The sequence below is a fragment of the Centruroides vittatus genome, unplaced genomic scaffold (genome assembly GCF_030686945.1).
Source record: "Centruroides vittatus isolate TY-2023 unplaced genomic scaffold, ASM3068694v2 contig_1477, whole genome shotgun sequence".
NCBI classification, from domain to species: domain Eukaryota; kingdom Metazoa; phylum Arthropoda; class Arachnida; order Scorpiones; family Buthidae; genus Centruroides; species Centruroides vittatus.
Window position 1 is genome coordinate 130479 of NW_027120916.1, and position 26833 is coordinate 157311.

Below are 26833 nucleotides of genomic sequence, written 5' to 3' on the forward strand. Positions count from 1 at the left end.
AATTTTTAACACAAAAGACACGTTCAAACATCAATAACTAAAGTGATATCTTTATTTTCTTTTGTATATTTCATTGAAGTAGCACAACAAATATTACTTTACAAATTATTTTGTACACAAAAAAGACTTTTGACATAGAGTATTTCTAAATGTGTAAGAATAAATAGTTTGGCTATAACATTGTTATCACAAACATTAAATATTGTTAGTGGTTTTTAGAACAGATTTTTTACTAAAAGGATCTATAGCTATTCAAGAATAGGTGAGTGCAAAGATATAACATAAGAGATTCTGTTCTAAAAAACCATGTTAATGAATAAAAAACAACAGAAAACAAAAACAAAAAACATAATATTGCAATTTTTGAGCACCGAAAAACGGTTAAAAAGAAATTAAAAAAAAAAAAACAAATGACAAGACCAAATGTTACCCAAAAGATATCCAGTTGGTATGGTCTCTTCATAACAGAACAAATAAATAAACCATTTTCTTTATATAAATAATATAATCGTGAATTGTATATCATCCGCTGTTATAATGACTTAGTCTTAATATAGCACAATAAACATTGGATTTAAATAACCAACTATTAAAGAAAAATTTTACATAAATCATAACAAATGTGCTATTTTGAATAGTTCTAATTAAGTTAATAACTGTGATAGACTCACTTAAAAATTACAACTCAACAAGACAATGTACTACTTTCAATGCATTGACCAGACAATCGTTTGAAAAACTGGATACGCGCAGCTCGAAGGCAAATTATCGAAATTCGTATATCTGTATGCTGTGTTCAGGTACGTGAGTTAGAGTGAGAGACTGATACCTGAAAATACGAAAAAAAAATAATTATTAAATATAAATTTCGAAAAACGTTTTCGTTTAAAAAATATTTATGCGACTTCTTATTCTCACCATTCCGAACTCCTATGATAATAATAACCTTCTATTGTGGCTGTTGATTTTTGAAAACAAATATAATAAAAACCAGCAAACGAGGCACCATTAATATCTTTGATTGTATGATCTGGGACTAGAAAATGTTCCTGAAATAATTTCATAAATTTTAAATTATGTTCATTTTTTAAAACAAATCTTTGTTGATTCTTTTTTATTTCATGTTTTGAAATATCAGGAAAAGTAATTGCTTATCATCTATTTTCATAGTAAAAAATATTAATACAGTAGAGCATCGTTTATCCGAACACCGGTCAACCGAAAGCTTTCCAGTCGGACCGTGTCGTGCCGAATCGAACGTTTTTGATACTAGATTAACTTCTAAAGTATATATTTTTTTGTTTTATATTTTTCAATATATTCATTTTGTTTGTACAAAATAAAGAAATAATTTTTAACGATACAATAGCCTCGATTATTATTATAAAAATTTTCGTTAGGCTTAAAATCGACGAAAATTAGACACGAAGCGACACGCGATGGAGAAAAATTTCAACATCGGTTAATACGTTTTTTCGTACGTAATCGGTTATCCGAACAACCCCAGTCCCCAATTAGTTCGGATAAACGACGCTCTACTGTACTTTTAGCAAATAATTAATGTAAATTTTCAAAGATTCTGATTTTCAAAACCAGATGAAATTGTTTAACTCAATGTTCAAAAATACCACATAGATCAGTGTTCATGGAACAGTTTTCTTTCTTATTCTATTCTTGTCAATTTCCAAACTGGTCTTTTTTTTCATTCCAATCCCTTATGAGGATTGGAATGAAAAAAAGACCAGTATTTTTGTGAAAATAACAGAATTCAACTGCATTTTTATCTGCATAAGTTTTTATATTGAATAAGAAAAATACAACTAAAACCAAATTTTATCGTCATTTTGAAAAAAATGACGATAACAAAAGTGAAATCTTGTTGTGGTCCAGTAATAAACTGTTTTCTACCACAGTTTGGGTAGCACTTGCATAAATAAATTAACATCTTAATCTTGTTAGATATTTTATTTTCTTGGCTGTTATAGGATGTAACAAATGGAAAACATGACACTTGGTCAAATTTTGACACACCCAGTTGTTTTGCATTTCTTGACATTTTGACACTCCAAGAACCCAAAAACGAAAAAATTATTATAAAATTCTGCACATTTGTGTCAGCATCCTATTTTTGGTAATTAAAGGTTAAGGGGTGGAGAAACAGAAAGGATGTGGGTCATATCTCAAGAGGCTTCATGCTGAATGAAAATATTACTTGCTACTGGCATTTACAATTTTTTAAAAAACTTATCTCTAACCACAAAATTAAGCCCTTTTATAATAAGTCTCATAACAGATGGTGCCACATGCAATTTTAAATTTGAATTTTTTTAATAGAGAAATTTATCATAATTCAACATAATTATTCCTGCTAAAGCTTTTGTTTCTATTTAAATTTTATATCATAGTAGAATAGAAAATTATCAGACTTCCTTCCTGGTCCTTAACCTCATGTTTGAGTGCTGGAAAAGTCAAGCAAGAGCCCTTAAAAACTTCAAGAAAAAGTTGAAAAAATGTAAATAAACAAAATAAATCAGTCTTAATGTGAATTGTAATCTGCCAAAATTTTTAAAAAACATTCCCGTACATAAACCTTGAATATATTGAAGGTATTTTTATCAGCCATATTTTTTTGTCCTTCTGAATTGGTTCTGTGAAAAAGACAAGCACACAAGAAAAGCTCACGTAAATTGTGTACAGGACAAACCATCACTGTTACATGAGCACAAGAAAAATGCCCACACAGTAATTTTCACATAGTGTGAAGATGTGTGCACACTTTCAAGTACCATAGACATTTATAATTGTCCCATTTATGAGAAAGAATAGGCACAAAGTATAATTTACATTTTAAATTATTATCGATATCTTATGATTATAATATTTCTTTCACATTCATACACAACAAATTTGCATTGTGATTCTGCTGAGAATAATTAAATAACAATTTTGCCATGTTATAAGAATATTAATTTATTGCTATATGAAAGAGATCTCTGTATGAAGAAGATTTTAATACTTGATTGTAAATATTTGTAAGGGTAAAAATCAGAAAAAAAACAATAATATTTAATAATTATTTTTTGATAATATTTATTTTGCTTATATATATTGAGTCACATGGAATCCCTCATCCCAGGATTGGCTCCCACTAGTTCTATTATGATTCTACACTCACTGGCCAATGAATTAGAAACTCCCATGCATATTAAGTGTAATTTTGCAACTTATATGCAAAACACTTGAGTCATGTGAGTTACCATGTGTTCATAAACTCCTATTTAAGAATGTTGGTCATTAAGTTTATGAAAAAGGGCTGATTGTGGTTGCCTGTCTCACTGGAGCCACAATATTGAGAACTGTAGAGCTGACTAGTTTTTCAAAGGTGAGATATCCAGTGTGTTCAATTGGTAAAAAAGTAACCTGCAGTTGATGTCTAAAAGAAATAACTGTGGCTCCAAAACAGTTAATCAGGAACACAACTGACATCATCTGAAAAGACTAGTGTAGAAAAAATGGACTTCCTCTGTGCAGAAATTGATGGAAGAATTTAATGAATCCCTGACCCCTATCCACCCAAACTATGCACAGGGAACTGAAAAGAATTTGTATGAACAGTTGCAGGTCAATACAAAAACCATTGATTTCTGTGAAGAACCAGAAAGTTCATCTACAATGGTACCAAGAGCACTGTGATTAGTCATCTGAGGATTGGAAAAAGTGATATGGTCAGACAAATCACGGTACATCTTATTCTGTACCGACAGTAGACAGGGTTTGGAGAGCCCCATGAAGCAACGGGCCCTGCTTGCCTCATTAACTCATCAAGGTTCTGGTGAGGGTGTTATGGTATGGAGCATGTTCTGTTGGGATGGAACTGGTCCGCTGATATTCCTGGAAGGTCAGGTGACTACCAGCAAGTGCCTGAACATTGCTACTGATCAAGTTCACAACCTGCAATGTTGCATTTTTTTCCTGAATGTGACGGCTCTTTCTTTGATGACAATGCTACCATCCATTTTGCAAGAATTGTTTAGCAGTGGTTCAGTGAGCATGAAGACGACTTTTGCCACCCACCCTGGCCACTACACGGCCCAGATCTTAACCCCATCAAGAATGTATGGGACAGGTTAGAATGACAGATCTGTCAGCAAAGTCTACTTCTGTCAAATATAAGCAAACAAAAGGAAAGTCCAGTGAATGCCTGGTGTGCATTGGACTTAGAAGCACTTCAGCACCTTATAGAATCCATGCCAAATTGAGTAAATGATGTAATTCAAGCTAAAGGTGGTCCAATAAAATATTAAACTGCTATTTCTAATTCATTGGCTGGTGAGTGTATAATGATTCAGTTAACTGATGATGTCATCAGTTAATATTTAACTGTTTTACATAAGCTTATTGAGAAAATGTGATAACTAAACTAATTTCACACTGAGAGCAAATAACTAGCAAAAAAAAAAAAAAAAAAAAACACAGTGAATAGCATCATGTCAATATGTCATTTCTGGCAAATTTTACCATTTTGCAAATTACTCAGAAATTTGGAAATTTTTCATTAGCAAAAAATTTTGCCACTTACCATAGTGCTGTTTGTTGTCAGATATCCATAAATTTGGAACCAAGTAGAGAGATAGATCACAAAAAACTCGCACCTTTAAAAACCAGCAATGAATTTAATAAAATAAGAAAGTTTTCAACCAGTTTCACTGACCTTCTTCAGTTACAATAAAATGGAAAATAGAAGAACATAAGCTCAATTGTAAAAGAACAAGAATTCAAATACAGTGGAACCTCGCTTAACGAGCATAATTCGTTCCAGTGTCTTACTCGTTAAGCGAAACAATTTTTCCCATAGAAATTAATGTAAAATACAATAATGCATTCCATGTCAAAAAAATGCTCAAATGTTTTATGTATAACATTTATTCAAAAAAAAAAATTGTACAATATACACTGTTAAGGAGCGTGAATCATCATCATCATCATTTCTTCTAGCACAGAATGAACCATCCTGGAGTTTGTAAAAAAAAAAAAAAAAAAAAAAAAAAAAAATCACAGATAATGTTTGATAAACACTCCAAACAATATGCCAAATTCTTGGGTTATGTAAATGCTACAGTTAAATATTAGAAGTTAATTTATTTTACTACAGGTAGGCAGTTATGTTTCCATCTCGTATTAAATTTAATAATTATAAATAGTTAATTTTTAATTCAGACATTTCTAAAATTTAATTTGGAATCAGTCATTAAATTTAATGACCCAGGAGTTTGGCATATCATTTGGTGTGTTTATTATATAACGGGCTATGGTTATAAGTACGGTTGATGTTTGTAATATGTGTGAACACAAGTTTGGAAAAATGTGTGATCGCAAGCAACACTAAGATGCTAGCGGAACGAGTGCTAAACACAGACTGATGGAGCATGCCGCATGTGCACAATTTGGGATTTCCCCTCTCCTCGTCACTTGTTATGCGAAACATCGCTCGTTAAGCGAGGCAAATTTTTACAATTTGTTTTGCTCGTTATGCGAAATACTCGTTGTGTGAGGTTCTACTGTACAAGGATGTTATTAAAATAAATAAATAAATAAAGAAAGAAATAACTATCCTTTAATAAAATAAAATTTTGTAAATGGACTGCCAATGTAATGCTGTAGACAAGTTGTCTGCATCTCTATAGTTGGTGTACGTGGATTTTTTATGAGCTTTATAAATTTCCAATTTTTGTAGATATCCCCATAGTGTGTATATTAGATGCGAGTCTGATGATGGTTGCTGGCTCTCAGTTTATTTGTATGTCTTGATGTTGCAAGTAAGCTGCCAGTGTCATATTATTGAGATTTTTTTCCAATTGCATACTTATGTTCCTTGAGTCATTGTTGTAAATTACATCCAGTGGCACCCATGTAGACCAGTTTGGATTTGAAATGTTGATCAATTATTGGGATGTAGTAAATCCCCATGGTTGAATTACAGTTATGTGGTTTATCATCATTTCTTAGAATTTTGAAGACCGTTGGGTTGCTAATATACTACCAATATACAAATACATTATTAGCTCTGGCTGCTTTCTTATTTTTTTTTCTGAAAGATGGGATATCATTTAAGACAACCCTTTGTTTCTGGTTCACTGATGCATGTTGACGTTTTGATGTTTGAAAGGTCACGATCAATTTCTGTATTATTTATTTTTAAAATAACGTCCTTGTATTTGAATTCGTGTTCTTTTACAATTGTACTTACATTTTTTAAAGTTTTGTATTCACATTCTTCTATTTTTCCATTCTATTGTAACTAAAGGAGGTCAGTGAAACGGGTCAAAAACATTCTTATTTTATTAAATTCATTGCTCATTTTTAAAGGTTGAGTTTTTTCCGTTGTCAGATGTTTCTAGCAGATTTTAAGATTGTTGTGTGATGATTTTGTAACCAAGTGGACATCAAAATTAGCATGCTATTCTTGCAATTAATACTTTATAAATATTTATTTTACCCAGCATTTTCTTCTTAACATATCTTTCATTTTTTGTAACAAATATGCAACAGTGATTAAAAACAGAATGTCAGAAGTTTTTATTTTTACCAATGACATTTCCCTCTTGCTTGTAAATGATTGGATGTTCAAAAGTCACAATTGCTTTTTGCAGTCCAGACCAGTTTTGCATTTGGTTTTCATTTTTGCTATTCACTCAGTGTACACTAAATTGCTCCAGCTTTGAATTATCCAAAAAAGTCAAATTTACCAAATTTGAATTAATGAAGTTTGACTGTATATATACATATTTAGTAATACAAAACAAAAAAAAGTTGTAGCTTTTAATGTTTTATTACAGATAATTGAATAAATTAAGATATAATAAGATTATACATACCTTCCACCTCATAAAAACATAATCTGTATTTTTCAGTTCATCGTAATCAAAAATATCTGAATTAAAAGTCTTTGCATATTGATAAAATGATAAGAATTTACTCTGAAATAAATGAAAAAAAATTAATGTCTACATAAATACACAGAAATATTTAATAATATAAAAATAATTAGTTTACCATGCCAAAATATTGTCTAATTAAAGAAAAAGATAACTACTGTCTATCAGTTAAACAGTATCATATTAATGTTGCATTTTTTTAAAATTTATCCTGTTCCAAAGCTTTGTTGTTTTCTTTGCCTGAAGATGACATCAAAAATGTTGAAAATGCTTTTCATGATGTTATAATAAAAATTGTTTAACACTGATAGACAGTAGTTATCTCTTTATTTAATAATAATTACTTCCAAATCTTTATCACAGATGCCCAAACTTTCAGAATCTAAAGTCTGCACAAAGGGTTTATAAAAATTTTAAGTTTAATAAACTTTTATCTTAATTATTTACTATTTACAAAAGATACATACAAATTTGATTAGATAATTTGATAGATAGCATTAAATTGCTTTGATAAAAACTATTTACATTTGAAGCTTTATGACAATCGTGATCTTTCAAGTTTATTTTACTATTAAATGAATTACACGAGTCAATGAATAAACTTGTTGAAAGGAAATTGTAAATGTCTGATTCTTTTTTAATTTTGTTGTCAGTTTCAGGAATGTTATTCTTTCCCCCATCAAACCAAGGAATAGTTCAAGTAATTTATCACTAAGGCCCAAATTTTTATGTAAATTCATATTTATCCAACAAACAATATTCCTTGTAAAAACCAAAAAATTTTGGATATCCTAGGACCCTTAATTTATGAGATATAAATGCATATAAAAGTATATTTAAAATGATATAGCATATTTCTACATTTTAGCTTATTTGGTATAACTTGCAAAAATATGCTCTATTTTATTATTTCTATTGATATATAGTCTGAAACTTGTCTGACTGAATATTCAACTTCAATCAAATAACCAGCAATGCTATTGGATGATGGTAATCACTATTCCAATGGAGATGGGCAACCTTCAAGCTTTCAGAAACCCCAACTTTAAAGTTGACCAGATCTGTAGTAACATCTACCACAAAAACTGAAAAATTTCACAGTTCGATGTTTTCGTGTGGAGAATCACTATAAAAAATGTGTATAATGTAAAATCTATTGGTTGTCTTGACTTGAAATTTAATAGACAGATTTAAAACAAATCACTATTATTCAAAACTATTTAAATTTGCATAATATAAACATGTCTAATTTTTCAAGGGGAAGTGAATAAAATGAAGACATCTATAGATGCCAGTAGTAATGGTCAAAATTCAGCTAGTCAGTTGAGTAAAATGCTAAAAGTGAAAAGCAACTTATAAACAAAAATGCAGACAATATGCTGAAGAATCAGCAACAAGATTTCTCCCATTTCAGTTCTCCCATGCTGACTGCAACAAACTTGTTTGTTATGAGAAGAGGTCATAGGTTTTACATCTGGAACCATTAACACACATTTCTGTAGTAGCTTGCTCTGAAAGAAAACAATGCCTACTGAGGTTGAACCAAGAGGAAGAAAATGAACAGTCTCAATTTGTTATGTTGCATTGCCACATAAAAATCATATTTAAACATGAACTGATCTTCATTCCAAACGAAAAAATCTAGCAACGAGTTGTGTAACTTTACTGGCTTTTATGAAATTTTGTTATAAAAACTTTTGCTATTTTATAATAATTAAAAATATATAAAGACTTAATTTTAAATGTAAAGATGAGTTTTTATAAAACACTAAATGCTAACAACAAGTAAATTCTTCATTAAGTCCAACCCTCGTGAGATGACATGTGATCACCTTCTCTCTCTCTCCATCCCCTTTTTCACAACCAAAATTTAATAGCATCAATGCCCCTTATATACAAGCTACCATGTCAAATTTTGTTTATTTTTATCTTCACCCTGTCCTGAGATATTAAGCAAAATAGACACCAACACACACAAACATGTACAAAATTTTTTTGCTTTTTTTTACTTTTTGGGTTCAGGGATCTCAAAACATGGAGATTTGCAAAAAACTCAGAGGGTCAAATTTGACATGATTCAATTACTTTCCCTTGTTATGTATACATAATAGTCAAGAAAGTAATACCACAGGCAACACTAAATTTATCACATTTCTCATGTCTATATTTATGCCTACTGATTGCAGGTAATGTTTATGGTAGAACTGCTATATTAAGAAAGTAGCACATTTTGAGTCCAAAATCAACCAATAAACTACGGTTAATGAAAATTTAATTTACTGCATTATCATCATTGTAGAGAATAGAAAATACTGTGTATTTTACAAGTACAGAAAAAAATATTGCTAAACAGATTTCTTACTGCAGAGGATATTGTTCAATCAAGATAAGTTTTACATTAAGCTAATAGAAATTGTATGTGGAACTATATTACTTATCATTATGGAGGGGACTTATCGTTACATCAATAATCTCTGTATCAAGATTTGACTGTATAAGAATACAGACTACCTACCCAGTGCTTTCTGTCAACTTCTTCATCTGCATCCCATTTTCTTGTTAGAAATGGATACTTTTTGCTTATTATTTCTCCATCAAAAAAAGTTGTCAGAGTTGGATATTCTTCAGTCAAGCCTTTGATTTTCAAATAACCGCATAAATATGAATTTTCTTCATCAACATGCTACAGAGAAGAAGAAAAAATTTTATTTTAAAATTTGATACTTTCTCTTTAAAAATAACAGGCATATTAAAAGAAGTATCAGACAATAAACAATATATTGGTATTAATTAATATACATTCTCAATATGTTTGATATGAAAACTTGGGAATAATAGAAATACAGTAGAGTCCCATAAACTCAACTTATGCCCACTGAGAAAGTGATGAGTCACTGAAAATGACAAGTTTTGCAGAGTCTGGATGGATTATTCATAACAAATAATACATTGCTACAAAGTAATTTATTAAAAAGTCATTTAACAAATTCAGATCAAAAGAAAATCTATAGTACAATCTAACCAAATAATTACTATATTACAAGAGATAAACAAATTTGTTAATTAGGAATAAATTTTTATAACATAGCGGCATAGCAATGGAGCTAGTTTAAATAGCAGAATTTTCATGTATGTATTAACTACATACCAATAATAGCTATTTATACTTGTAGTTAAATTTTAATTTAAAAAATATTGGCTATTTGGTAGCTACTGTCAATTTACTGACATTTGTGTTGTGGTATTTTGCAGTGCACCTCAGAGAAAGGGTAATACAGTGGTACCTCGACTTACGAGTTTAATTCATTCCATGATGGAACTCATAACTCAAATTACTCGTATGTCAAATCAATTTTCTCCATTGAAATGAATTGAAATGCCATTAATCCGTTATAACAATAAATAACCTTTACTTCCGGTGACAAAATTTTAATAATTTGTTAAACGAACACTTTCGACCTTACCCAAGGTTGAAAGCATTCGTTTAACAAATTATTAAAGTTTTGTCACTGGAAGTAAATGTTATTTATTGTTATTATTAGTACCAGTGATCCTTTGAGTCCCAACTCCAGCAACACATTCATCCTCATGTTTTTTCCTTTCTACTTTCTATTAAATATACTACAAAATAGTAAAATATGTTTTTTCTCTAATAATGGCTATGAGGGTGATCACTAACATAAACTATAGGAAGGGAGTTATTAGCAAAAAAATAAGAAAAAATTTTGGATCCATTCTTCATTCAGAAATAATGTATTCTTGTTTCTTCATATTGAACAATAATGATTTTAAATTACCAAAGTTTTAACAGCATTACAACTGTCAATAATTAGATTATGAGTATTGATTAGGTATTTACACAAATAGTGACAATTTATCCCTTTTTAAACTGAACATTTTTAAACTAAATCATGCTTCCCGGGAATAGCAGCATGTTAGATAGTCTTTCCAATGTTGTCATTAAATGACAGGTGTTTTAGTAGTTACATCTGCAGGGGTTGCTCTGGAAAAAAAAAAAAAATCAACTATTTCACCAGTTTTTAATTTTTTCACCACTTCAAATTATTTATCACCACCAGTTTTACTTATTAATTAATGCAAGTACTGGTACTCTTATCAGTTTGGAGTATGGAAAGCAGAAGTGTTAAACTGTCATTTGTTAAAAGTAAAAAATTATTCCTAATGAATAATTCCAAATAACAGATTTGATCATAATGTTTAAACCAGGGATGGGCAACCCGCGGCCCGTAGTAATATTTTTTGCGGCTCGCGTGACATAAAATATGAATAAATATATCAATTTCCCAGCTTAATGTTAGTTTTTGTTGAATATCTATTCAACAAAAACTCAAACGTTATTTTCTACAACTTATATTTGTGAATAGTTTTTTTGCAATGAATTTAGTAAAAATTAAAACAAGAAACCGACTAACAGACACATGGAAACGAATTTAAAACTAGCGGTGACTAATATTTGGCTAAATATTTCCGATATATTACGTTTAGATCAGTGCCAGAAGCTATATTAAGTACACCTATGCTAATTTATAATTATATATGAATAAAGAATTGTGATTTACTGACAGTACCCTCTCTTTTCTCTTGTGTGCGGCCCGCGTCAGTTCAAAATTTTTGAAATGCGGCCCTTACGTAGAAAAAGGTTGCCCATCCCTGGTTTAAACAGTATTTCACATGTTCTGTCATGCCAGAATTTTTATGTTTTAGTCTACTGAAAAAAGATCAAAAGTGAAAAAAAACTATTATCCCAAAAAATTCCCCAAATTTTCTGTCAGTCATTAAAAAATATCCAATCTGGAATTGCTGGGTGGCATAGCATGAAAACAGCCTTCGATCACTCCCTACTTTCCCACTCAAACTTGCCACATGACATCATGAAATCACCAGGTGTGTGGGGCGCTGTATTCCCACACACAGGATTCAACATTCTGCTGTTTTTCCTGAAGCATGCTTTGTGATTCAATTTCATGTTTTATGTCAAAATAAGCAGACAAGGGTTTTTATTGCCATTTTAATGAAACTATTGCCAATGGTAATTTTGGCACTATGCAGCATGACCCCTGCATTTGAAACAAAGTTCTGTCTCTTCTAGTCACCTTATAGACCTTGCAATAATGCAACTTGCTAGTACATGTCATAGAAAAGGCATTTGTGTATCACTGGATAGTGGCCAATGATGTCATCAAAGCAACTAAGATTTCTCTCACTATCCTGCAAACTTTCCTGCTGGCTGTGTTGCATGCAGACCCGAGTCTTGTTAATGGCTCAGTAGACTTCCTTTCATCCACTATTGCCAACATTTCATAACTGCATCACCATATCACAAATGTGAGTGATATGTCATTATGGCCAACTGGTTCCTTGGAATTCAACAATGTACCATCCTTAGAGAAAACAGAAGATAAGCAATTGACAAGCCATCTATACCAGTGATGCACCCAGAGGGGAACCAAGGAGCCTTGGCACTCTCCAAAGAAAAAAGGAAAACAAACACTACACAATTTTCCGTAAGTCTTTTCTTAACTAAAATCCATTATTTTTATTTACTGTATTTACTCGCATATTGGATGAAGTGTGACTTTAAAGATCAAAATAAAGAAAATTAGATTTATTAATACAATTCTAATTTTATTTCATTTAATCGCAAATAAAATATCAAATGCACATGTAAATGCACACGTTGTCTTGCAGAAATTACTGGCATTTTAAACTTTATAGAAAAATGTTGTAAAATCGACAACATAATTTGTTCATGTAAAGCTGGACAATTGGAAAACCTTTTTTGCCAATTCTTAACAGTCAAATCCACACTTAAGAGTATCTCCAAATTCTGATTTCTGAATAATCATCCATTTTCATGCAGGAACAAATTAAAACTTATATTGGGCTCCCAGGTGATTTTGGAATTTCAATTCAGAATTCAATTCAAAAGCTTTGCTTTTCCTATTGCTATTCATGTTTACTCCTGACAATATACAAGAATGATTCAAACAACCCAGATAAAATACTTTTGTTTTTAAACACCAGAAGGTGAAAATCCAGTAAAAAATGCAAATACATAGTTGACAAAAATTATTGCAAAAATGAAAAGAATCCTTTGCTCGCACATATAGGACAACCTAGGTTTTTGAAGCAGTGAAAAATGAATAAAAACCTCGTCTTACATGCGAGTAAATATGGTATATTGTAATAAAACAACTAAAGTTCCTTTGACCGGCGTGCTTCTTCTCTCAGTAAATCAGAGTACTTCGCAGACCCAACTGAGGAAGAACCCAACGAGGTTCGAAAACGTTTGCGAAGTACTCTGATTTACTGAGAGAAGAAGCACACCGGTCAAAGGTACTTTAGTTGTTTTATTTTAATTTCGCTCTGGTGTTTATCCTTTATACTTTATGGTATAGTGTGTCATGTCTTTTATTTCTATACCATTTATGAATTAGTGGTCACATAAGTGAGAATTTTATCGAATTTATATTAACAACTTTTTTATCCGTTCAACTCGGCTCCCCCAAAAATAAATCTCGAGCGCACCACCGATCACAATGGCAATGCAACAAGTCTTATATATCGGGATAGATGGTTCAAATACATACCGGATATATTCTGTATTCTTTCGCAATGCAATTTATATCATACACATACCCAACCACTATTTTTTTTTTAAAAAGCATATCGATTTTGACTGTTATCAGTTAAATTTTCTGGATGCGTTTCCATAGTTTTTCTACCAATTTTTAGTTTAGTGTAAATTTGATGTATATGTATTGCTTGGTTACATATATATATATAAAACATTTTAAAAATTTAATTTAAGCCAGGACAATTTAATTTACAATAAAGAACTTTCTCTAGTAGACAATACAGACATAATGTGTCTTTGTACAATCGGTCCTTTCTCACACAGACGAGGGATAAGACAATTCCACCGCAGAGTTGACCTTTTATTTAAGGCTTCTCGTCCGCCTCAAATGTAAAATAGTCTAACATTTCTCTCTAGCAGTGGCAACACAATTAAATTTTAATTGTGTATAAAGACACATTATGTATGTATTGTCTACTAGAGAAAATTATTTTCTTTATTGTAATTTATCAAAATAAGTTTAACAGACTAATATGAAAAGTACTGCACAACAATTAATTAGCTAACAAGATCTAGTAAATTGTGGAAAACACATTCTCAAATACCATCTTTGTCGACTGGATAATGTAATTCAAAATGACAAAAGAAACTAGCAAGAAATTTCTTGATCATAACATATGGATGACAGCTGTGTAAGAAAACAATTATAGTTTTAATTATAAAAAGATGGGTTAAAGCTATCATTACTAACGTTGAATTCCCGAGAAAAACATTCTTTTATATTATTGAAATACCTTATTTCTGTTAGTGGAGTTATTTAAAGACAATTCTCATATAAATTAAAAAATTAAGTCAAAACCGTTAGTCGATTTTAAAAAATCCGCGAGAGAGCACCACTATATAATAAGCCTAATACTGACCGGCGTTTTATATATAATAGATTCATGTTTTGGGTTTTATTCATAATTTACACAAATACATTTGTAACAATGCTTAGAACGTAGGAAAAAGAGGACATAAACAAAACAAAACAAAACAAAAACAACTGAGTCGGCTTATTTTAAACTCATGCTTTAGGCTTAATCCGTTAGGCTTATTTACCTGTAAGACAACTTCTACGTCGTAACAGTTGCCTTTACTTTTCTGATGACCCTGGAATTTCGAACCGTTATAAAGTAGAGAACGAGTAACTCCGGGCTGACGTGAATTTGCTGGAGGTGGAGGAATTATATCCGCACGAACGGGCATTATTGCAGAAGCGACACAACTTGCCGTCAAACAGACGACATTCGATGTTCGTCATGTGATCGTTTTCCTGCCTGCTCATTGGACTATAACGTACTTTCTCAAACGAATTTTTCATTGGATAAAAAGTGTCACGTGATAAAACGAAAATTCATTCATAAAGTATTGGTGAGTGAATGATTTACGTTCGACTAATTCATGCTTTTTACATGCTTTATATTTTACTATTTGTTTTTGTTTTTCATTTAAAATATGAAATTTTAGTTACTATTACTGTATAATTTAAATATAATGTAATATATATTTTCACATTTGTAATTTTTAACACGAATGTCGTCTACATATTACATACAGATTATATGAATAGATTGTTTTTAATTTGATGATTGAAATATAACTTGAAGATCTAATGAATTTAGTAACACAACCTACTGTTTAATTATATCACAGTGGATAAAATTTGGATTCTTTCACTACGAAACTTTCTATTTAATTACAGTGGAAGACTATTCGAGCCTCGATTAACCGGGATTCCGCATTATTCGAGGCAAACCTGAAAGCGAATACACTACTTTTCTTATACAGTAATACATAAAAAGAAAGTTTAAAACGGTCACATTTATTACAAAATTAGTTGTTTCTGTCCCTTTCTATCATTTAACTTCAATATGGGATATTAAAATGTAATAAAGTTATTGTACTTATTATCTAGGCTGAGTGTACTTACCCCGTTTTTTCTTTTATTCTGGTCAGGGCGTCCCGTTGTTTTAGTAGAATATTCACTTTTGACCCGTTTTTGGAACATCAATAGTTTGTATATTAAACGTATTTGTTTATTGTATTCTGAACTGTCGATTGTTATAAAATGCTTATTCTGCGTTGATAACGGTTGTAAATTTGAAAAAAAGGAAGAAATGGCATAAAATATAGTTTACAAAATAGTTTCAACGAATTTAAGGAACATATTACACGAACAGAAACAGACGAAATTCGACAATTCGATTAATGGGCGCTAATAAAGACAATAATACGCGTGAAAAAATTATTGTCTGACAGATGAGTCAAAATATTTAATGAAATGCACGAAAAGGATCTTAAATTCCAAGATTTTAATAATTTTATAAAATTAGTTCTTTGTTTATTAGGAACTACAGCTGTAGAAAGAATATTTTCACTTACAAATTCCCTGTGGTCAAAAGAGAAGCGGAAATTAAATATTGAAGGCGTGAACGCAATGCTAATTATAAAACAAAACTGCGACTTAACAATGTGATTAGTTTTATTATAAAATTGAGAGTAATCGGAATTTAAAGAAAAAAAATCTTAATTATGTATTGTGACATCGTCACAATGCCGGAGTGAAGATCCTTATGTAATCCGTTACGATCTTTACGATGATCCGTCTCGAGTTGTTTCTTACGACTCGAGAATGTCCGTACGATGGTTCGAGGAAAGCTACACCTCCACACTCAGTCCAGTGAATATGTACAGTTTATTTACAAAACAAATACTTACAGGATGTACAAGTTTGACAACATTACATACACTATGCAATAAAGGTGTGGTGTCTCACGTCAGCTTGTCTGTTGGGACTATTAGACTCCGGGGAAACTCCGGTCGGTTTGCGGAGTTGGCTCAACCGTGTGGCCGTCCGGTCTCTACACTAACCCTTCTCAGAGGAATTCCTAAGAGGAGAACACTCTCTCTACACCTCACGGGCTTCCTAAGTGTCAGAGACTACCACGTATCCGGTCTCTCGCCCTTCTCCCCGTTCCTCTCGCCACTCTTACAATTTAAAGAGTTCCACGGCGACAACTTGCGACCAATCAGGTTCTTCTTTCCCCTGGGAGCTTCCAAAGACGTCCGCCCTCCTCCCGACGACGCAGCTTACCGTGGCGTCCGTTCCTTGTTTACATTTCTCAAACCTAGCAACACGTGGCAAACACATTGACGTGTACCCATAAACGGAGACGCTACCCCTTTGTTCTTCTCGGCCGTTTATAGCCCCAATGCCAAGTGGGACCAATTATCCCGGTCGGTCGCGTGGCTTTTCGACCTGCAACGCTAAAAGCGGACCTTTACAGCCAGGTGCAATTTTTAATGATATTTTAATTTGAAAGTTAACCAGGATCTTAGGCCCCTAAGCTCTCCGTATCTGGTCTCGATTTTCATCTAACTCCGTTCCCGAGGAATTTTGAATTAAAATCACATGACTTCCGGTCCAGATCGGAAGTTCGTATATAGTTACTCGGGACCCCTGGCTCCTAAGCTTTCCACGTCTGGTTTGGATTCTCACCTACCCAACTCCGTTCTCAAGATTAATGAAGGACGGACAACGAACGACGGTGGGAATGTATAACTTTGCAATTTGAAAATTGCAGTCCAATAAGTTCATCTGACAAATGCGATTAATTTGAATGTAGGAAATTTTCTACACCAGCCTAACTATTAAATTTGATATTATATAACCGGTTACTTAAAAAATCAGTCTTTCGTTATTAGAGTTTAGAAGTTTACGTATTGTTTTTTATGACACCAAATCTATATTCTTGAAGAAATTTTAATGAGAGAAGGACTGTATTTATCAGCTGCGGCTTCCCTGTACCGTTTTGGTATCAAGAAATCAGGATAAGCCTAGTATTAGCTGTAAAAGCTTATAAATGACGTAAAACTCCTTATATAGGATTAAATTCAATAAGTTATAAAGAGGATTAAAAGTAATATACCATATAAATCTTCCATATTCGTAACTTTTAATCCGAAATGACCGCGGCCACTTCGTCCAATTTATCCGAGTTTTCGATTATTCGAGGTAGCATCATCCCACATAATCTAGATAATCGGCATTCTACTGTAAGATTACTATTTACTTTTAATATTTACGTCATACTTCATATCTCATTTTTCTTTCTAAATATAATATATATTTATAATATCTGATTAATTATCAGTTATATTCAAACCAATAATTACTGTCATTTAGTAAAAGTTGTTACATCTTTTCATTAAGATGCGTTTACATGATGTGATGTTATCACATTATGTAAATAGTAGTAATGACAGATAATACTGAACAGATAAATCTATCAGTTACAGAGTTTTTGTTATCTTGATGTTTCTTATTTATTAAATGTAATAAATAACATAATTAAAATTGTTATTTTACTTCGTCGTCACATTCCTACAAACAACGATGTTCAACAAACGGACGAACTCTTCTCAAATTTTAATTTATTTTTCTTTAATAAAAGTGACGTGTAAATAGTTATTTAGAACGACAAAAATAAAGAATACTTTCTCCGTTATTAACAATATTTATTGTTGATTTAATACTTTAACTAATAATTACAATTTAGATGTTTACAGTATACTCTCCGCTTACTGCAATCACGGATGATGTTATCAGTCGGTTACTACTATCAAAATTAGCAGGTCCCAAAAGTCATACAAGTATACATATACATTATAAAAATTTCGCCTAGTGTAATCAGAATTCGAATTTTATTGTTATTATCATTTTCTTCGGGTAAATAAACCTTTTTTATACTTTCTTTTCGTGCTAGCAGCCTTAAATATGCGACTGATAAACTCGTTACGACTTATTGTTATCACAGCTTCGATTTAATCACTTTAATCACAATTTTATTTGCTCACAATACAATAGCTTAATATTGCTGGCATCGTATTACCTATTGTTAAAATTTGTAGCTGACAAACAATATTGGATAAATTATTTATTAATTACTAATACAGTACCGGACCAAATATCCGGCAAGCTTGGTACCGGAAGTGGTTCGGATTTCAGAATTTTCCTGCTTCCTAGACACAGGCTAAATATCCATTTAAAATATGAAACAAAAATAAAAATTAAAGAACAAAATTGTACTTAATTAACAGGATGTATACCAGAAATCACAGTGGAATTGGCGTCGTGCAGTACTAATAGAAACTGGCGTTACGATGCATCGATGATTATAAAACATCGATTTAAAGATGGCGTCACATGTACTGCGTGCGTTAGTTAACGATCTTACGCCAGAGTCAGCAACACTGAAATACGAGCGAAATTTGTGCGCAGATAATTTCTTATCGTACTAAATTTCCAGAGATTAAACAGAAAAATTCATCACAAAACGATTATTGCTTCGAATGTATGAAATTCCATTTAATCCATGCAAGTTGTGATTACCAGAGCCCCTTCGGCCGCCAATTTAAAATCTTTTAATCTTTAAAATTGGCGTTTCCACTTCCCGGGACGAGGACCCAGGGGTTGGATTTGTGGGAAGCGAGTGTTCGGGTTGTTTCATTGTGTCGAATTACACAGAACGAGGCGCTTGGCGTATAAGTGCGTCAGTGCGAGGATTCGAGTAAAGGTTAAACGGTGTATATCTTCGTGTGCAGTGATGTTATGTCCGTGCGTGTGTGTGTATGTGTGTGATCGAAGAACATCTTCGGCATGTCTAAAAACAGAAAAACAGTAAATTACGATACGAGAATAAGATGTGTTAAAAAATGAAACGAAAGAGTTCTTACCATCGGAGATTTCGGAAAATATTCACTTGTCCACTTGGTCCTCTTGGTGGTAAAGTTGGGGAGGGAGAAGAATCTCCCCTCCCAAATGTTCCTAGAAAACACAAAGGCAGTGAGAAAACGAGAAGTTCATTCATTTATTACCTAAGGTTACTATTATTACCTTTATCAGACAATCTTTCTTCCCGAACAGTGTTATGAGAAGAGCGAAGGACCTAACCTAGCCTAACCGGAAGCGCAATCCTCATAACAGCTGTTTGGGAAGAAAGGTCGGCCGAATGTCGCGTCCGGTGAGTAAACGTGTCACGTCCGGGTGGTCACAATCGGGTAAGAGAAGTCACGTCCGGGAAAAGGTGTCGAATCCGGTAAGAACGTCGCATCCGGGTGAAGAAGAGGAAATCGACGAGGATCACCGCCTAAGCTAAGGGAACCGCAGCCGTCCGCAGCGACAAAACGGACACGGACAGCACGGTCCCTCAACTTCGGCGGCTCTCTCCTCCGATTCCTCCCCGTTCCGACTTCGGCAAGGCGGTGGCGTCGCCGTCGCGGACGAACGGGCAGAACGCGACCAACCAGAAAATGTCAACTCGGAGAAGTTGTCATTTTCTAAATCCTCCACAGCAAGGTCTGTGGCCGGATGACCCCCGAAGACCTTGGCCAAGTGCACTGGACCCAGGGTGTAGCGTCGCATGATCGCGACTCCGGGAGGATGCCACGCCACGCGCACTTGAGGAAGGTCTTCTTCACCCGCTGCCTCTCGCTCGTCGAGCCCCCGCTCCTCCAACGGCACGGAACGACAGACTCGTTCCGCGTCGTCCGAGGAACCCCCTTCCTCCGGCGCCACCGCCTGCCTCCGCCGGAACCGCCTCCAAAGCCGCACCAACGTCTTCATTCTGTAAAAAAAGAAAATTTGCAATTAGTCCAGTGAAAACAAAAGCTTAAATTAATGCTTAAATTCTTCCGAGAAAAGCAAAATGTTCGCCGCAGCTGCCTTTTTAAATCTAAAAGATTCGAATTCGAAGCGCAAACGGTCGACCATCGAACGATGTGCCGACATGTCTTCTGGGACCGATCCACCAAGTAATATTAAATAAATTCTTACGTCTAGGATCAATATGGACTAAGACTTACCTGAAAAATCTTTAATCTTCTCTGCAAAAGTCTTCAAACCGCAAAAAACAGCACGCAATCTAAGAGCACAACAAAAGCACGTCCGACCACAACCAGAAACAGAATCGAACTGCGAATCGTCATGCGTGACGAATTTCGAACAAACGTTAAAGACGCGTCAACAATGTTCGAAATACGTAAAAATTCGAATTAAAAAAAATCAATTTAATTTTTTTTATTAATTTATAATTTTTTTTTCTCTTTTAAATTTTGCTTCAATCATTTTCTCGTGTTCGGAATTTGATAAATTAATTATCTTCTGCATTTACACGGTGCAGAATGTCTAACGTGGAGAGGTAAAAGACGATCATCTTAAATTCCACGTCTCGAGGCTTGACCATCTCCGAAAATCGTTTGAATAAATATCTTTTTCGTCCATTTTCGGCCATCAAATTCTTAAGATTTCGATTTATTTCGCCCAATATTATTTGCTTTTCGGAGAGATTGGTCGGTGGCCGCCGGGGTTGCACGTATTGCGTATTAACGCAACATCAAACTGGATAAAGTTAATATTAAAAATACCGAAAAACCTTTATAATAGGCGGAACGAAAACCAAGTCCGGGGAAACGACACAGAGGATAAACAGATTGAGCCGGGAAGAAGTCACCGTTGTTTCTCCTTGAATTTCTGGCTTTTTAAAGGATCTCTCCCCTAAATTCATAAATTGATGGGTTAATCAATTTGACACTTGTGTTCGACTTGGTCCACGAGTTCAACACTCGCGGACTCCAACTTTGAAATTTTCGCTCCTTTCTCCCGCCATGATATTTTCTTTTCTAAGAATTTTTCTGTGTGTCTTCATTACTTACAACGCGACAATTTTGCTTTCAAAGGAACGCTACATTTATTTCCAAATTTTGTCATGTCAGAGTCAGAGCTGGATTTTTCGATTGACATTCCGAACTTTCCTGTCTATGACCTGACAGGGATGCAATTTGGAAAAAATTGTAGACCTATAAATTCGCACTGTCGTCCGTCTCCGTCTGTCTTAATCTCGAGAACGAAGTTAGATATATGAAAATCAAGACCAAATACAGAAAGCTTAAAGGCGGTTAACTATGCACAATTTAAAAAGTTTTTTCAAAAATATATAAAAAATATAATTTTTTATACTGGTGCCGCCTTTTTTATATTTTATCGGCCGTCCTGTACCGACAAACTTTGTCAGCATTTTGAAGGCCTTATGCTGCATTCGAGTTGTCGCGTTAAGACTGAAGTTGGTCATATGGACTTTGTTGAAATTACGACAGGAGTCAGGTAGGGTTGTGTCCTGTCCCCTTTCTTCTTCCTCATAGCCCTTGATTACGTCATGCAGCGGGCAGAAGAGTCCGGTGCGTGCCACGGACTTGTTTGACCGGGACCGTCTTGGAGATTTGGTTTTTGCTGACGATATCACCCTATTAGAGGAAAGCGAGACAATGCTACAGCAAGCCACGTCTGCATTGGGTCGGGAGACACACAAAATTGGCCTCGGGATAAACGCCGTGAAGTCAAAAATTATGCATGTATGTAACAGTGCCCAAACGCGGGGAGTAATTGTTGGAGGAGGTGGAGAGAGATTTACCTACTTGGATAGTGTTATTTCCCAAAATGGTGACACGGAAAGTGCTGCATCGGAAAAGCGTCGACAGTCTTCTGGCGGATGAACAAGATCTGATCTTCACCATCCATCTCATTGAGAATCAAATTTTGCCTGTTCACCTCCATCGTGATTCCGATAGCTGTTTATGCTAGTGAGTCATGGAAGACATCGGGAAACGTCGATGGAAGGCTCGATGTCTTTCAACAGAGATGCCTACGACGAATCCTAAAGATCCGATATTTAGATCATATCATCAATGAAGAGGTTCTCCGAAAGAGTGGAATGTGCAAACTTCATAACATTGTCGCTCGTAGAAGTCCAACTGGCCGGCTACATTCGTCGGAGAACAATAGGATCCCTAAGACAGCCATGAAATGGGTTCCCCAGGCGCCAAACGACCACGAGGATTCCCCAGGAATACTTAGCGTAAAACTTTTCTTCAAGATTTGAAGATGCTCAATATGACTTGGGCTGAAGCTCTCGCCCATGATCGAAATTGATGGAAGATAATTGCCACCTAGCATTGGAACAACAACTACTACTACTACTACTACTACTACTACTATCTGCCGCCCTAAGAATTTGGCCACCACACTGCAAACCAAAACCAGCCCTGCTGGCCAATACTGGTCGTGTTGCAAAAAATCGAGGATCAGGTCTTCATTATTTTGTTCAAAAATCACACGTTCTTATAGAGATATAGAGCTATAATTTAATTAATTTACATATACATAAAATTGCAACATCGAACAAGAAGAAAAACAGAACGAACGTAAATTAAAATTACTACTAGGACATCACGCGACTTTGTCATATCATGATAGAATTTTGGCAGAGCCGGAAAGAAGCGATTTCTGCACCTGTTAGGCATAGAAGAGGCGATCCTTGTATCTGACAACCTGGAGATGAACTTTGCACTTGCCGCTATACAAGAAGCTATTCTTGTATGTGACGGCCATGGGAGACACGATCTTTGCACTTGCCGACACAGAGAGGCGATTCAAGAACAAAGCAAATCGCCACCGATTGCTTTGTTCGTTTTTCGCACCTATTTTCTGTTAAACGCACGCAATGCTGTTTTTATTTTGACTCCTAGACCTAAATTCTGTTAGGCGTGTTCAGCCGCATCAGAGAGCACAGACATTGTTTTCGATATACAAGGATATTAAAGTGACAAAGTCACGGACCTCTTATTTTTTTTTTTACATTTAAATGGACCCTCATTACATTTTTGGCCTCCTCATCGCAATTAGTGGAAAATAGTAAAGTTTAATCAAAATGATCTAACAGATTTGAGAACGAATACAATTCTGTAAGCCATATAAAACAGGCTTTGCTAATTCTCCGCCTCAAAAATACCTTACCAGCAGTGGTAAATGTATGCACATACTATGATAACTTGTCATAAACGATAAGAAAAGCAGAACAGTTTGTTTAGTAAAAAGTTTTCTTACAGATTACGAAGTCTCCATTTAAGCTTTACAATAAAAGTGTACTGTACCTACACTAACTAGCATCTCCATATATGGACTGCTGCTTAACTATATCTGGCCAGCATTTTATGCTAAAGGTTTTGCCTTCCTTCGGGAACATTCAAACATTCGTCCATTATGTTTCAATTTCAAACATTAAGTGAAAGCTGTTGAGTTACACTTTGACTGAAAATTGTAAGAATAAAAAATATTTTCAGTTTTTATAAATTAACATAAATTGGCAGCTTTAAAAATGAATATATTTTTATTATAAAAAATTTTAATATTTTACAAAATTTTGTAGAACTTCATCTACACCCAAATAATCTTTTTATTACAAAATGTCTTCCTAATTTCTGTGGCTTCGTTTTCCTGTGGCTCTTCGTCGATAGTGGGATAGGATAATCTGATAACCTTTAGACTTTCAATTAACTGGAGATAATTTAATTGCTCGTTTATTTCTCGACAGGCTATTAGTTTTTGTCTTGCATAATTGAGATAACTTAAATAAATAAAGAAATATGTTTTACTTTGTAAAATAGATAATGAAAATCATTTTAAATATTAATATAATAATTTTACCTAAGATTAGAAAATGTCGATAAAATCTTTGTAAGTCCTAGTAATTGTTCCGAACTAAAACGACATCCTTCCATTTCTAATATATAAATGGTGTTTTTCAAAGCCTTTAGAAGTTTTTCAATGCTTCAAAAATAAATTATAAAGCAGCTTAATATATAAAATGTAAAAAATAACTTATTAATTATTTTGACATTAACCTTTTTATTGAATGATTAAAGTTATTATCACTGATATCCAATTCCTTTAGTGTAGAAATGTGATGACTTTCTGCAAGATATTCTATATCTTCCCTGTTCAATCTGCAACCCGATACATTCAAATAATGTAAACCCTGAGAATAGCATCGATGTCTTTTTGAATGTTTGTTTTCTTCATCATTATGAATCACTACAAAATCAGTTTCTTTAACTCTTGAATCACCAATATGGAATAAAATTGTTTTCAGATAACCGGTTAATCTGTTGTTACTTAAATTTAAACGTTCGAGATATTGAAATGATTTGAAAGTGTCACGTAGCAACCATTGCATATTTGAACTGGACGATAAATTAATACTATTATATGACAAATCCAGTGACGTCAAATTAAAAAAAAGAACGAGATTATGACTGACCATCTTGATACCTTCGTTTGTTAAAGAACCGTATGATAATGATAATCCTTTTAAAATCTGAAAGATTAAAATTTTTTACTTCATTTTAAACAGTAATATAAAATGTGCAATTGGTATCAAAATATCTTATTTCAATTAAATGTAAAAATTCTATTTACTATTGAATTTATCACATAATAATTGTAATTCATTTATTTTATATTAACCTATGCATTTTATTTTTTTCCAATTCATTTTATTTGAGAAATTAATTAAATACAGGACATCAAAAAATTCTTTAAGAATCCAATAACTTATAGAAAAGTACAAAATCATTAATGAGAATATCTATGTAATGTTGCTAAATCTAATAATGTTCGTCTCAATAATTATGGCCCAATTTTGGAGTCAAATAATAATTAAGTTTTTAATTATTGAGGATAACAAAAAATTCAAATTATGAAGTTATAGTACAAAACTATTAGGCATAAGAACAAATCTCGCTTCAATATTGATCAAACTTTCCAAGAAATGCTTTGATCTTCTATAATGAACGCAATGCCAACACAAATGATGCATTGTTTCCAAATTCCATGCATTTCCTGTGTCTATTAATGCAAAACGTAGTCCAAAACTAAATGAACTGATATATATATATATATATATATACACACACACAAAAATTACTAGAATTGTTAAAACCAGTTTGGACCAACTCTATGTCATTACTTGTGATTCAATTGCTTCCAATGAATGTAAATAATAGTAATAATCATTGTGACAATGCTGGGCTGCAATTTTTCATCATATTTTTGATTTGTTTAATTTAAAATATACTGTCTTGATTTTAAGTGTCTTGCCCCTGTACATCATACTTTTCCTGGTAACAACAGGGTGATAACTAACTCTGTTCTGGAGAAAATTTTTGAATTGAAATAATTGAATTGAATTGAAATCGGAAGTTCGTATGTAGTTAATTAGAGCATCTTGTCCCTAAGCTTTCCATATCTGGTCTTGACTTTCATCTAACATTGTTCTCTAGATTAAGAAAGGACAGATAGAAAACAGTGGGAATTGATAGATCTACAACTTGCAGCCCAATAATTATTATGTACTAACTATTCAACATGGGGGGGAAAAATTGACAAAAATACAGTAATTTGCTAAATAAGCAAGATTTTCTTTTAAATGGTCAAGCTATGGACGAGTAAATTATTGATATCAAACAGATAAATATTTCAATAAATTAATTTAATAGGCAAATATTTAAAATCTACAATTACAAAATATTTGAAATTCTAAATAAAGTAAATTTAAACACTTTTTGAATTGCTCCCTAGGAAAACAAGTTTATAGATTTATTATTTATAAACTTAAATAAGTCATTTTAAAGTTATTATTTCTGTACTCAAAAATATAATTTTTTCAATGATAATACTTACGTAAGTTTGTAAAGAGTTTAACAGAGATTGAAGTGAGTCAATGAAAAGTCCGGATAATCCTACTTTACAGAATTCCAATTTCAAAGGTGAAGCACGAACTTCGGTCGACTGAAGCATATACAATACAAGTTCGGATGTTTTGGAAATGATGCCATCTATTTTTATTTTATCTGAAATAATGACATTTAAAAATAAATACAGTAAAAACTTGTCCAAAACAGAACCTGAAGAAGAAAAATAGAAAAATAAGACTTTGGATCCGAGTACTTTTCTATATTATAAAGGGTGTTCCATTAACGTGTGCACTAATGGTGTTCTGTGTGGTTGATGAATATGAAAATGGCATTAGATTATCGGTGATTGAGCCTTTTTGAAAAAAGATTGAGGCCATGTTATCTCATAATGCTAAACAGAAATGGCCACTGAGGTTGTGTGAATGTTCTTGTATACCTTGTAGAGATACCTTGCAACTCTTTTCTGTGGGAGTTTGTCAAATCTTGTATCTATGCTAACACCCATAAACAATTCCTGACCTCAAAGTGGAGATTTAACATGCTATTGCTAACATGAATTGGACAAAATTATGCAGCACTGTTGTGAAAAATTTTGTGAAAAGAGCCTGTGTGTGCCACAAGATCAGTGGGAAACATTTGTTGAACACTGTCTTCCACATGTAAAAATGAT

The 26833-nt window shown here is 33.1% G+C and overlaps 2 protein-coding genes and 1 long non-coding RNA gene across 4 annotated transcripts in view; all 3 read right to left on the minus strand.

Moving 5' to 3' along the window:
- Window positions 1-30: 30 nt before the first annotated feature.
- On the minus strand, window positions 31-14852 carry LOC136968482 (glucose-induced degradation protein 4 homolog). The gene is made up of 5 exons (XM_067262459.1): window positions 14635-14852; window positions 9451-9618; window positions 6876-6977; window positions 919-1049; window positions 31-829 (listed from the first exon to the last, which is right to left on the minus strand). The coding sequence occupies exons 1-5, from the start codon at window positions 14779-14781 to the stop codon at window positions 766-768; spliced, it is 612 nt and encodes a 203-aa protein (XP_067118560.1). The 5' UTR covers window positions 14782-14852; the 3' UTR covers window positions 31-765.
- A 3955-nt stretch (window positions 14853-18807) lies between these two features.
- LOC136968496 (uncharacterized) lies at window positions 18808-20556 on the minus strand. The gene is made up of 3 exons (XR_010879660.1): window positions 19774-20556; window positions 19312-19729; window positions 18808-19238 (listed from the first exon to the last, which is right to left on the minus strand). It is a non-coding gene; the product is annotated as an uncharacterized lncRNA (long non-coding RNA).
- A 3223-nt stretch (window positions 20557-23779) lies between these two features.
- Window positions 23780-26833, minus strand: part of LOC136968487 (leucine-rich repeat-containing protein 14-like) — a 31194-nt gene continuing 28140 nt past the window's right edge. For both annotated transcript variants that reach the window (XM_067262467.1, XM_067262468.1), the window contains exons 5-8: window positions 26150-26319; window positions 24313-24785; window positions 24116-24238; window positions 23780-24035 (exon numbers count right to left, since the gene is read on the minus strand). In XM_067262467.1, the coding sequence (XP_067118568.1) occupies window positions 23846-24035; window positions 24116-24238; window positions 24313-24785; window positions 26150-26319 (956 nt within the window). In that variant the 3' untranslated portion in view covers window positions 23780-23845. The remainder of the gene's footprint in view (window positions 24036-24115; window positions 24239-24312; window positions 24786-26149; window positions 26320-26833) is intronic.